This window comes from Spermophilus citellus (genome assembly GCF_964194105.1).
Source record: "Spermophilus citellus genome assembly, chromosome: 10".
Taxonomy (NCBI): Eukaryota; Metazoa; Chordata; class Mammalia; order Rodentia; family Sciuridae; genus Spermophilus; species Spermophilus citellus.
In genome coordinates, this window is record NC_138197.1 from 60,238,677 (window position 1) to 60,251,005 (window position 12,329).

Sequence of the window (12,329 nt, forward strand, 5' to 3'; positions counted from 1 at the left end):
GAAATAATTAAAATCAGAGCGGAAATTAATGAAATTGAAACAAAAGAAACTATTGAAAAAATTAACAAAACTAAAAGTTGGTTCTTCGAAAAAATAAATAAGATCGACAGACCTTTAGCCATGCTAACGAAGAGAAGAAGAGAGAGAACTCAAATTACTAACATACGGGATGAAAAAGGCAATATTACAACAGATGCTACAGAAATACAGAAGACAATTAGAAATTATTTTGAAAATCTATATTCCAATAAAATAGAGGATAGTGAAGACATCGATAAATTTCTTAAGTCATATGATTTGCCCAGACTGAGTCAGGAGGATATAGACAATCTGAACAGACCAATATCAATAGATGAAATTGAAGAAGCCATCAAAAGACTACCAACCAAGAAAAGCCCAGGACCGGATGGGTATACAGCGGAGTTTTACAAAACCTTTAAAGAAGAATTAATACCAATACTTTTCAAGTTATTTCAGGAAATAGAAAAAGAGGGAGCTCTTCCAAATTCATTCTATGAGGCCAACATCACCCTGATCCCGAAACCAGACAAAGACACCTCAAAGAAAGAAAACTACAGACCAATATCTCTAATGAACCTAGATGCAAAAATCCTCAATAAAATTCTGGCGAATCGAATACAAAAACACATCAAAAAAATAGTGCACCATGATCAAGTAGGATTCATCCCTGGGATGCAAGGATGGTTCAACATACGGAAATCAATAAATGTTATTCACCACATCAATAGACTTAAAGATAAGAACCATATGATCATCTCGATAGATGCAGAGAAAGCATTCGACAAAGTACAGCATGCCTTTATGTTCAAAACATTAGAAAAACTAGGGATAACAGGAACTTACCTTGACAATGTAAAAGCTATCTATGCTAAGCCTCAGGCTAGCATCATTCTGAATGGACAAAAGTTGAAGGCATTCCCTCTAAAATCCGGAACAAGACAGGGATGCCCTCTATCTCCACTTCTATTCAATATAGTTCTCGAAACACTGGCCAGAGCAATTAGACAGACGAAAGAAATTAAAGGCATAAAAATTGGAAAAGAAGAACTTAAATTATCACTATTTGCAGATGACATGATTCTATACCTAGAAGACCCAAAAGGGTCTACAAAGAAACTACTAGAACTAATAAATGAATTCAGCAAAGTGGCAGGATATAAAATCAACACGCATAAATCAAAGGCATTTCTGTATATCAGCAACAAAACTTCTGAAATGGAAATGAGGAAAAACACTCCATTCACAATATCCTCAAAAAAAATAAGATACTTGGGAATCAACCTAACAAAAGAGGTGAAAGATTTATACAATGAAAACTACAGAACCCTAAAGAGAGAAGTAGAAGAAGATCTTAGAAGATGGAAAAATATACCCTGTTCATGGATAGGCAGAACAAACATCATCAAAATGGCGATATTACCAAAAGTTCTTTATAGATTTAATGCAATGCCAATCAAAATCCCAACGGCATTTCTTGTAGAAATAGATAAAGCAATCATGAAATTCATATGGAAAAATAAAAGACCCAGAATAGCAAAAGCAATTCTAAGCAGAAAGAGTGAATCAGGCGGTATAGCGATACCAGATTTCAAACTATATTACAGAGCAATAGTGACAAAAACAGCATGGTACTGGTACCAAAACAGGCGGGTGGACCAATGGTATAAAATAGAGGACACAGAGACTAACCCACAAAGTTACAACTATCTTATATTTGATAAAGGGGCTATAAGCATGCAATGGAGGAAGGATAGCATCTTCAACAAATGGTGTTGGGAAAACTGGAAATCCATATGCAACAAAATGAAACTGAATCCCTTTCTCTCGCCATGCACAAAAGTTAACTCAAAATGGATCAAGGAGCTTGATATCAAATCAGAAACTCTGCGTCTGATAGAAGATAAAGTTGGCTCAGATCTACAGATTGTGGGGTCGGGCTCCAAATTCCTTAATAGGACACCCATAGCACAAGAGTTAACAACTAGAATCAACAAATGGGACTTAATTAAACTTAAAAGTTTTTTTTCAGCAAAAGAAACAATAAGAGAGGTAAATAGGGAGCCTACATCCTGGGAACGAATTTTTACTCCTCACACTTCAGATAGAGCCCTAATATCCAGAGTATACAAAGAACTCAAAAAACTAGACAATAAGATAACAAATAACCCAATCAACAAATGGGCCAAGGACCTGAACAGACACTTCTCAGAGGAGGATATACAATCAATCAACAAGTACATGAAAAAATGCTCTCCATCTCTAGCAGTCAGAGAAATGCAAATCAAAACCACCCTAAGATACCATCTCACTCCAGTAAGATTGGCAGCCACTATGAATTCAAACAACAACAAGTGCTGGCGAGGATGTGGAGAAAAGGGTACACTTGTACATTGCTGGTGGGACTGCAAATTGGTGCGGCCAATTTGGAAAGCAGTTTGGAGATTCCTGGGAAAGCTGGGAATGGAACCACCATTTGACCCTGCTATTGCCCTTCTCGGATTATTCCCTGAAGACCTTAAAAGAGCATGCTACAGGGACACTGCCACATCGATGTTCATAGCAGCACAATTCACAATAGCTAGACTGTGGAACCAACCCAGATGCCCTTCAATAGACGAATGGATAAAAAAAATGTGGCATCTATACACAATGGAGTACTATGCAGCAATAAAAAATGACAAAATCATAGAATTTTCAGGGAAATGGATGGCATTAGAGCAGATTATGCTTAGTGAAGCTAGCCAAACCCTAAAAAACAGATACCAAATGTCTTCTTTGATATAATGAGAGCAAGTATGAACAGAGCAGGGAGGAAGAGTAGGAAGAAAAGAGTAACATTAAACAGAGACTTGAGATGGGAGGGAAAGGGAGAGAAAAGGGAAATTGCATGGAAATGAAGGGAGACACTCATTGCTAAACAAAATTACATATAAGAGGTTGTGAGGGGAATGGGAAAATAAACAAAGAGAGAAATGAATTACAGTAGATGGGGTAGAGAGAGAAGATGGGAGGGGAGGGGAGGAGGGATAGTAGGGGATAGGAAAGGTAGCAGAATACAACAGTCACTAATATGGCATTATGTAAAATTGTGGATGTGTAACTGACGTGATTCTGCAATCTGCATTTGGGGTAAAATTGGGAGTTCATAACCCATGTCAATCTAATGTATGAAATATAATATGTCAAGAGCTTTGTAATGTTGTGAACAACCAATAAAAAAAAAAATAAATAAAAAAAAAAAAAAAAAAAAAAAGACAATACTTGTTATCAGGGTTCTCTAAAATGTGACTCATTTCCTATCCAGACCATTTTTTTCCCTCAATGAAAAAGAAAACACAAACATTGGGCAATTGTTCCCAATAAAGAAAGCATGTCACTAATAAAGGTATGTTAAATAATAGCTTGTGAAATAATACAACAACGCTGACATTTGATTAAGATTTTTATATGTGCAAAAATTAAGCTATAAATGAGTATTATGGTTAAAAACCTTCTACTTAGTGAGAAGTTTGTAATTACATGGGTATTTCATTTCTATAAATTAATGTTATAGCTATTTCAACAATAGTTTCTAAAATGTTATCTAGAGGAAATTGTTGAATTACAAAATGGAGAAATACAAAAGTAAAGATTTACAAAATATGGATTCAAAAGAAACATGGGTAAATATAAACATTTGCATAGAAAAAAATTCAAAACCAAAATTAGAGGGTAATTCAAAAAGGGCAAAAGGTTAGTACACTAGGATAGAGGGTAGAATTGGACAGGGAGTGCATGGAAAAAAATAAGAATGTACCTGCGGAGAAATTATTTTGGGATTCCAAACAAGGGATTAGTTTTAGATTCCTGTCTGTATAAAGGACTTGGTTCCTCTGGAGCTAGCAGAGAAAGTGTGGTGATTTTATATGCTGTCCCAGCAGATGTGACTTTTTTGGGGGGTTGTGGCTACCTGAGATTGAACTCATGGGCACTCAACCACTGAGCCACATCCCAGCCCTATTTTGTATTTTATTTAGAGACGTGGTCTCACTGAGTTACTTAGCACCTTGCCATTGCTGAGGCTGGCTTTAAACTTGTGATCCTCCTGCCTCAGCCTCCAGAGCTGCTGGGATTATAGGCATGCACCACTGTGCCTGGTTCAGATGTGACTTTTTTTCAGAAGTAGAAATTCCATGATTCGAAGCAAATGCAGGCAAAATAAAGCAAAATGCAGTCATTTGTTGAGTTGGAGATAATCTAGAAAGGCTAAATGATGTCTTTTCTGTGACTTAATTTAATAGCAGTGTATTTGAATGTGACATGAACAACATTTTTATTCACCATTTAATTTTAATGTTAAGTATTTTGTTACTTAATATTAAAATGAAATAAAGTAAAAGTCTATCCCCAAAACTAGGTCTCTATAATGTTGAAATTAGTATTTTATTTTATTTTTTTTTAAATTGAGCTCTTTTGATATGTGTTGCTGAACTACTGCTTTTACTTAAAAAATTTTACTTCGGTAAGGACATCACAAAATTTGTAAATCTACTATATAGGTATTTATGACTAATTTAGTAGACAGCTAAACTTGTAATGATGTTTTAATAATATATATTGATAAGAAAGCCACAAGGAATATCTGAATTTAATAAAATAATTTTAATATTAACTCTGTGGTATTTATAGGTCCTTTTACCATTCTTTCAAAAATTTATTAATCAAATCAACAAATACAAGTACCTCTCTGTATGAAGACATAATCCCAAGCACTAAAATGGATATTATGAATGTAAACATGAGTCAGACAGTCCCTGCTTTCAAGGAGCTAAAGATCTGGTATAGGAGAAAGACAATATTAATGTATTCAAGCACCAGACATGCAGAGGTAAAAACAGAGAAGAAAGCCCAAACTCTGCAGGGAAGACAGAAAAAATGTGGAATCCCAAGAAGATTTTAAACGTGGCTGGTGAAAGTTCATTAATAAAAGATGGATAAATTTGCAAAATATATACAACATTATTAACTAGCATTTATAAGAACTTAATATGCATTTTCTTAAATTTTTAAATGTATTACTTTACAACAAACCTACAAAGTCAGTACTATTACTATCTTCACTTTTCAGAAAAGGAAATAAAGACACAGAGCAGAGAAATTAAGGAATTTGATCAAGGTCACATAATGCATAAATGCTGAAATGAAAATGTAAATTTAGTCACTCTAGTTCCAGAGTCCATATTTGAGAGATTTTTTTTGGGGGGGGGGTGCTGGTGATTGAACCCAGGCAGGGTCTAGTAAAAGTTATGCAAGCGCTCTACTGCTGAGCTACATCCCAGTACTTTGAGGGATTTTTAAAAAAATTTAAAACAGACATGTCATACTAGAGATAGAATTTTCTATCTCTAAAAAAGGAGGAGTAACAAATAAAGGCTATTAGCAACAGCACCTTGGGAGTTTATGTCTTTAACTTTGATGATATTCTTAGAAGTTTTTAATAAAGATATGTTTCCAAGATACTATAACAACCTGGTAATGTACATATTGCTTGATTTTTATATGTTGTATCTTATTTTAGTAAATTGAAGAATACAAGTACCTCTTTGTAAGATGACATAATCCTTTCAATAGCATCAGCTCCAGAAGCCAATAAATTTCGAGCAGTGGTAAAGGCTTCTGTCCGTTCACTAACCATAGTTTGCTTCTGACCATCTTCTTGATCTAAAATCAAATTACAAAACAATTGAGTTTTTCAAGTAACTAAATGTCTTATTCTAAACCAATTATGGATAACACAATGATTAATATCTCATTAGTATCAGCAATTTTCTAGACATATAATGAATTATTAAAAATATAGTATCTGTACCAGATTTTATTGGAAACTTCCTTTTATTTTACTAATTTTTTTAGGATAGCTAGGACAACTACATCTATAGAAACTAAGACTATTTTCACTTAGCTCTCTTTCAAACTTTTCCATATCTAACTCTGTCATTATGACAGCAGAGCAATACAAGTGATCTGGTCAATAAATACCACTAATTTGAATATAAACAAGGTTTATGTTGTGGTTTCTTTAACATAAATGCAAATTAGCGGGCCTTCATAATTAGACTCTACCTTTCTTATGCATCCCTTATCTTATTGTTCAGCTGTATCCCAAACATGCCATATTCTTAATCCTCTGATTGTTTATGCTCTATCAATTGAAACACTAAGAATAGTTTTGGTTTATAGAGAATCTGACTGATGGCCTAAAATAATTATGGGATTTTATGAATTTGGATTAAAGGTAGCTTTCATTGAAAATCTCTGTTAAGAAGAAAAAGAACATTTGCACAAATGAACTGGTAGTTGATATGGAATGGTAATTTCCATGTTACTTTGGCAGATTAATGACTATTGGGTTTTGTTCACACTTTTAGTAATAAAATAACAAGTAGTTTCCCAGAGATTTTATTTGACTTTTTTATTCTACTGGTTGTTCTTTGGAAGGTACTGTGAAGGGAGTATCAGTAATATTTTGTCATGCACTTAGCAGCCAACTGCCTGACCTCTATGACAAGGTTAGATGCCTTAGTGTCAGAGATAAATCCATGGTTGAAAATACTGGCCTATTTTGTATGTTAGGTCAACATGTTTTATTTTCATCACTAAATATTTTAACTATTTTTTTTAAAAAATTCTCATTTAAGGATTTATATTTAGTTTTATATATGCTTGTTTTACTACTCCTAAACTCTGAGAGTATTAGGTATATAAAAGTGGTCACATCTCTGGTCTGGCTATTTCACTGAGTAGATAAGAAAGGATTTTAAAGTTAAGGTTATGTAATCATACATAGATCAACAGCACTAGAAATATACAACATAGAGTGATTCCTAATGTAAATTATGGATTTTAGTTAATAATGTATAAATATTGGTTTATCAGTTGTAATAAATGTTCCATATTAGCACAATAAATAAATAACAGCAAAAATACTAGAGGGAGAGGGTATTTTGAGAATTGTGTACTTTTAAATAAATTTTTGTAAACCTAAAACTTTTATAAAAATAAAGTATATTAACTTAAAAAAATCTAAAGTTAACATTACTCTCCTTACTTCTCTTGACTTAAAGTCTAAGTTTATTTATTTCCATTTATTTTTATCTTTGTCATCTTGACAAATCTCAACAAAACTTTTTATCCTTAACCTTCTTCATACCATATATAAACATCAATTCTAAATAAATTGAAGATCTCAATGTGAAATGAAAAGCCAATGAAATTTCTAGAAGATAAAAGAATATACTTATGATGTTGGGTTATACAAATATTTCTTAAATAAGACATGAAATTAGTAACCACAGTGAAAGCTAGGTTAAAATCATGAACTTCTCTTAAACATTGTTAAAAGACTGAAAAGGTAAGACATCAGGTGGAAAAAGATACTTGAGATTATATGTATGTGTGTACATAGATATATATATATTATATATATTTATATACATATCTGACAAATAACACTACATATTTCATTAGATTGATTTACAAATCAATAAGAAAAAACAAATAAACCAAGTTAATAATAAGCTAAAGATTTAGAGGCCTTCATAGACAGGACACCAACAAAGAGAAAGTGCTTAACTTCAATTGTCATCAAAGAAATGTAAATTAAGAGCATAGTGAAATACCACTGTATACTCATGAAAATGTCTAAAATAAAAAAGACTGACAATAACAAACATTGACAAATAAGTATATGAACTAGAATTCTCATAAACTGATGATTGGTATGTAAATTGGAAGCACTTCTTTGGGAAAATGTTTAACAAATTTAGGAAATCTGAACACATACATAGCCTGTAATCGACCAGTCCTGGTCCTATGTAAGTACCAACAGAAATGTATAAATTCACCAAAAAAAATTTACAAAAATGTTTATAGAACTACTATTATCCTCAAAACTAACATCATCGAAACTGTCCAAATGTCTACCAACAACAGAATGGATAAAGTGGTATAGACATAATATGATATACTATAAAACAGCGAGTATGTCTTCAATATGTATTGATAATTACTGCTATGGTAATCATTCAACAGAAGTGGAATTATATCCAAATTGATCCAAAATATAAAATAATATTTCAGTAATTTGACATCAGAACATGAGACAATACAGCAGGAGCTATGGATATAATCTGTCAAAGGTAAATTTAGGCATAAAAATGTTACCCATGGTACTAAGTACAGAATTTAGTTTGATTTCTGAGAGAAGTGTCTCTCAGTTGCTACTTCTGATGTTCCACCTCACACTCTCACATCACAAGCATGTGGACACAATTGGAAGAGCAAGTAGCTTAGGTGCTCTTTTCCTCAGGTGACAGATGTCTGTGACAAGGTATGTCAAAAGGGAACTATAAGTAGCTTTTCCTGGCCTTGTCCAGAACTGCTTTTGATATAAAGAGAAGAAAGGGCCTACTAATGAAAAGAAATATGGAGATTATACCTTTTAGGTAATTATTTTGTTCACATAATTTATCTTTCTCTTAGTACAAAGAAAAAGAAAGAGGCAACGTTCTTTAAAAATAATAGAATAGAACCTCTACATAATTAACTACTCCCTGTCTCTTTTTCAACCATTGGATCTCACAATTACTTGATCTCAAACTTACTCAAGTCCCTTATTAAGTTTTAATGTAGTGAATATGGAGGTAGCATGGTACAGGAGAAAAAAGCAGTGGGCTAAGAGTATATAATGCCTCCAATTCTTAGGGCTTTGATCTTAAGCAAGGCTGGCGCTCTAGACTACAAGATCTAAGCTACTTTTCTGATGTGAAAATGGCACATTCTACATTCAATACAGTAATGTGAACTTGTATACAAACATAATACTATTGTACCATAAAATTTCACTAAAAATTGACGTACAGAAAATCTACCACAAAACTGTTTTTCTTTTCTCCTCTAACAACAATTATGCAGGTTCTTTCCCCTATCCACAATTTAACCTTTGACTTCATAATTAATTTGATATTCTTTGCTCCTTTAAACCGTAACATTAATCACATTGTCAAACACCAATTGAGCATTTTCTATGAGCCAGGCACTATTCTGAGTTTCACATATGTGCTTTTCCTTAACCCTCATAACAACCCTGCACATTTCCCCTGTTTTGGACATGAGGAAGTTGACACACAAAAAGTTAAGTGATTTTCCAAAGGTCAGAGTCTAGGAAACAAAACAGCCACCATCTGAACCCAGGCAATCTGACATGAGCGCTCAAAAGGTACAAATAAAATAAATAACAATTGCTTCCACTCAAATTTTACTACTTACCAAAGGCTGTTTCAAAGCAGATTAAGTACATTGCATATGTTTTCATAACAATTCTGAACAATGTATATTATCATCCCTATTGTTAAGATAGGAACACTAAGACCTATAAAGTTTATGTAATTTTCCCATGATTTGATAACTACTAAACAGCAGATGACAATTTGAACACTAGGTCTGGTCTGCTTTTTTTTCCTATTCTCTTCTTTCCCCTCTATCCTACTTTTTCTTTTTTCTATTCTCCCATTCACATATTTTCCCCACCTTTTTTTGCATCTTTAAACTAAAGGACAACTAAAGAATTAAGTGTAAATTAATACTGAAAAGTATATTAGAAAATATGGTATGTATTTCCAAGATCTAAAATCCCAAAGACATATCACTATATATAAAAAAAATTCTCATCTGAGTGAAATACTTCATGTTAAGTTACCATATGTCAGAAATACTTTGTAAATTTATATGCATATATGCATCATGTGAACATACATATAGATATTACAGAACCTTAGATGTACAGAAGATTTTGAAACATAATATTTTGTCACATGATTTCATTTTTTCTTCTATGAAAATTTTATATCCTTTTCCTCTGTATAAAAGTTTTCTTTGAATGCAAATCAAAACCACCCTAAGATACCATCTCACTCCAGTAAGATTGGCAGCCACTATGAAGTCAAACAACAACAAGTGCTGGCGAGGATGTGGAGAAAAGGGTACACTTGTACATTGCTGGTGGGACTGCAAATTGGTGCGGCCAATTTGGAAAGCAGTTTGGAGATTCCTGGGAAAGCTGGGAATGGAACCACCATTTGACCCTGCTATTGCCCTTCTCGGACTATTCCCTGAAGACCTTAAAAGAGCATGCTACAGGGATACTGCCACATCGATGTTCATAGCAGCACAATTCACAATAGCTAGACTGTGGAACCAACCCAGATGCCCTTCAATAGATGAATGGATAAAAAAAATGCGGCATTTATACACCATGGATTATTACGCAGCACTAAAAAATGACAAAATCATGGAATTTGCAGGGAAATGGATGGCACTAGAGCAGATTATGCTTAGTGAAGCTAGCCAATCCCTAAATAACAAATACCAAATGTCTTCTTTAATATAATGAGAGCAACTATGAACAGAGCAGGGAGGAAGAGTAGGAAGAAAAGATTAACATTAAACAGAGACATGAGATGGGAGGGAAAGGGAGAGAAAAGGGAAATTGCATGGAAATGAAGGGAGACCCTCATTGCTAAACAAAATTACATATAAGAGGTTGTGAGGGGAATGGGAAAATAAACAAAGAGAGAAATGAATTACAGTAGATGGGGTAGAGAGAGAAGTTGGGAGGGGAGGGGAGGGGGGATAGTAGGGGATAGGAAAGGTAGCAGAATACAACAATTACTAATAGGGCATTATGTAAAATTGTGGATGTGTAACTGACGTGATTCTGCAATCTGCATTTGGGGTAAAATTGGGGGTTCATAACCCACTTCAATCTAATGTATGAAATATGATATGTCAAGAGCTTTGTAATGTTGTGAACAACCAATAAAAAAATTAAAAAAAAAATAAAAGTTTTCTTTGGGAACCAACTTTAAGAAATACTTTTTCATTTGCATCAGTGGAATTATCATTATAGTTTCAACCTAAAATAATGTTCCTTTAATATGGCATTTTCAGGATTTTTAGGATTTATTTTTAAATATCTTTTTATGTCTTGCTAACTGGCCTTGTTAGACTCCTCATATACATTGTTTACCTTTTTACTGGTCTCTGTGGGGTTAATTTGTCACCATTAATAGCTGAATTTTCACTGCTCTCTGTCGAATACTCAAGGGTTTTCTAGTAAGACCAAACACTGCTGACAGAACTACAACATAATCTTGTCATTGAGATTGTCTCTAATATATACTATATGTAAAACTTTAAAGTAAGTATTATTATTGTGATAAATAACTTTTTAATGAGTATTTTGCCAAATTCCTTAATAAAACTAATCTTATGGCCACAGGTTTTTAACTGCCTTTTTACTTTTGTACTCTTTTGAAAACATAGTTATTTCATTACGAAAAGATTATGTTTAAAACACTATTACTAACAATACCATTTTTCAATATAAAAATTTTTGGTGATACATTTTGGGGTAAATTTTGAAAACATAAAAACAGAATCAATTCCTTCAGTGGTCTAAGTACACTGTCAGGCAGTTTAGTTGTATAGTCTATTAAGTATGTATACAGCACTTACCATAAAGAAGAACTTATACATATAGTTTACTAAATAGTTTTCTAAAAATGGTTTACTAACATGAACATTTTTAGGTTAAGAATGACTCAAATTTGACAAGTGTTTTTGTAAAATTGGTTAAAGAACTGAAACACTGTTTTAAAATATTGCAGATTATATATTTTTATTAGCTTGCTTTAAGCAAAGAACTATTAATCCTTAATTTTATACCATAAGTATATGTAAAATAAGGTGAATCCTGCTATATTTTTTCTTCACCGATGCCAAGTCACTTACATAAAGTGATGTAGTAATTGCATATAACTTGCATCTTCTCATATAGTTAAAATCCTCTCTAAATAACTTATTATACCTAATACCATATAAATGCTATGTAAATAGTTGTTGTATTATATTATAAAGGAAATATAACAATAAAAAGTACATATTCATCACAGACACAAATATTTTCCAAATAGTTTTCATCTCTGGTTTAATCCTTGTATTCAAATCCAAGAATAAAGAGGTCTGACTATAATTCCCCTGCATTCCTGCCAATTGAGACCTCAATTTCTTTCTTTCTTTTCCTTTTTCTTTTTCTTTTTTTTTAAGTGCTGGGGATTGAACCCAGGGCCTTGTGCATGCGAGGCAAGCACTTTACTAACGGGTAGAGTTAGAATCACCAACCCAAAACCCAAATTTCTATCTAAGGATTACATAACATTTTAACAAAGCCTTTCTTGCCCTTATCTTTCTTAATTATTCCAAAAGATGAA

The 12,329-nt window shown here is 32.9% G+C and overlaps 1 protein-coding gene across 1 annotated transcript in view; it reads right to left on the reverse strand.

Annotated features, from left to right (window-relative positions):
* The window catches only part of ABCD2 (ATP binding cassette subfamily D member 2), a 60,911-nt gene that overhangs the window by 44,951 nt on the left and 3,631 nt on the right, over window positions 1–12,329 (reverse strand). The window contains exon 3 of the mRNA XM_081309060.1: window positions 5,600–5,721. Within this exon, the coding sequence (XP_081165186.1) occupies window positions 5,600–5,721 (122 nt within the window). The remainder of the gene's footprint in view (window positions 1–5,599; window positions 5,722–12,329) is intronic.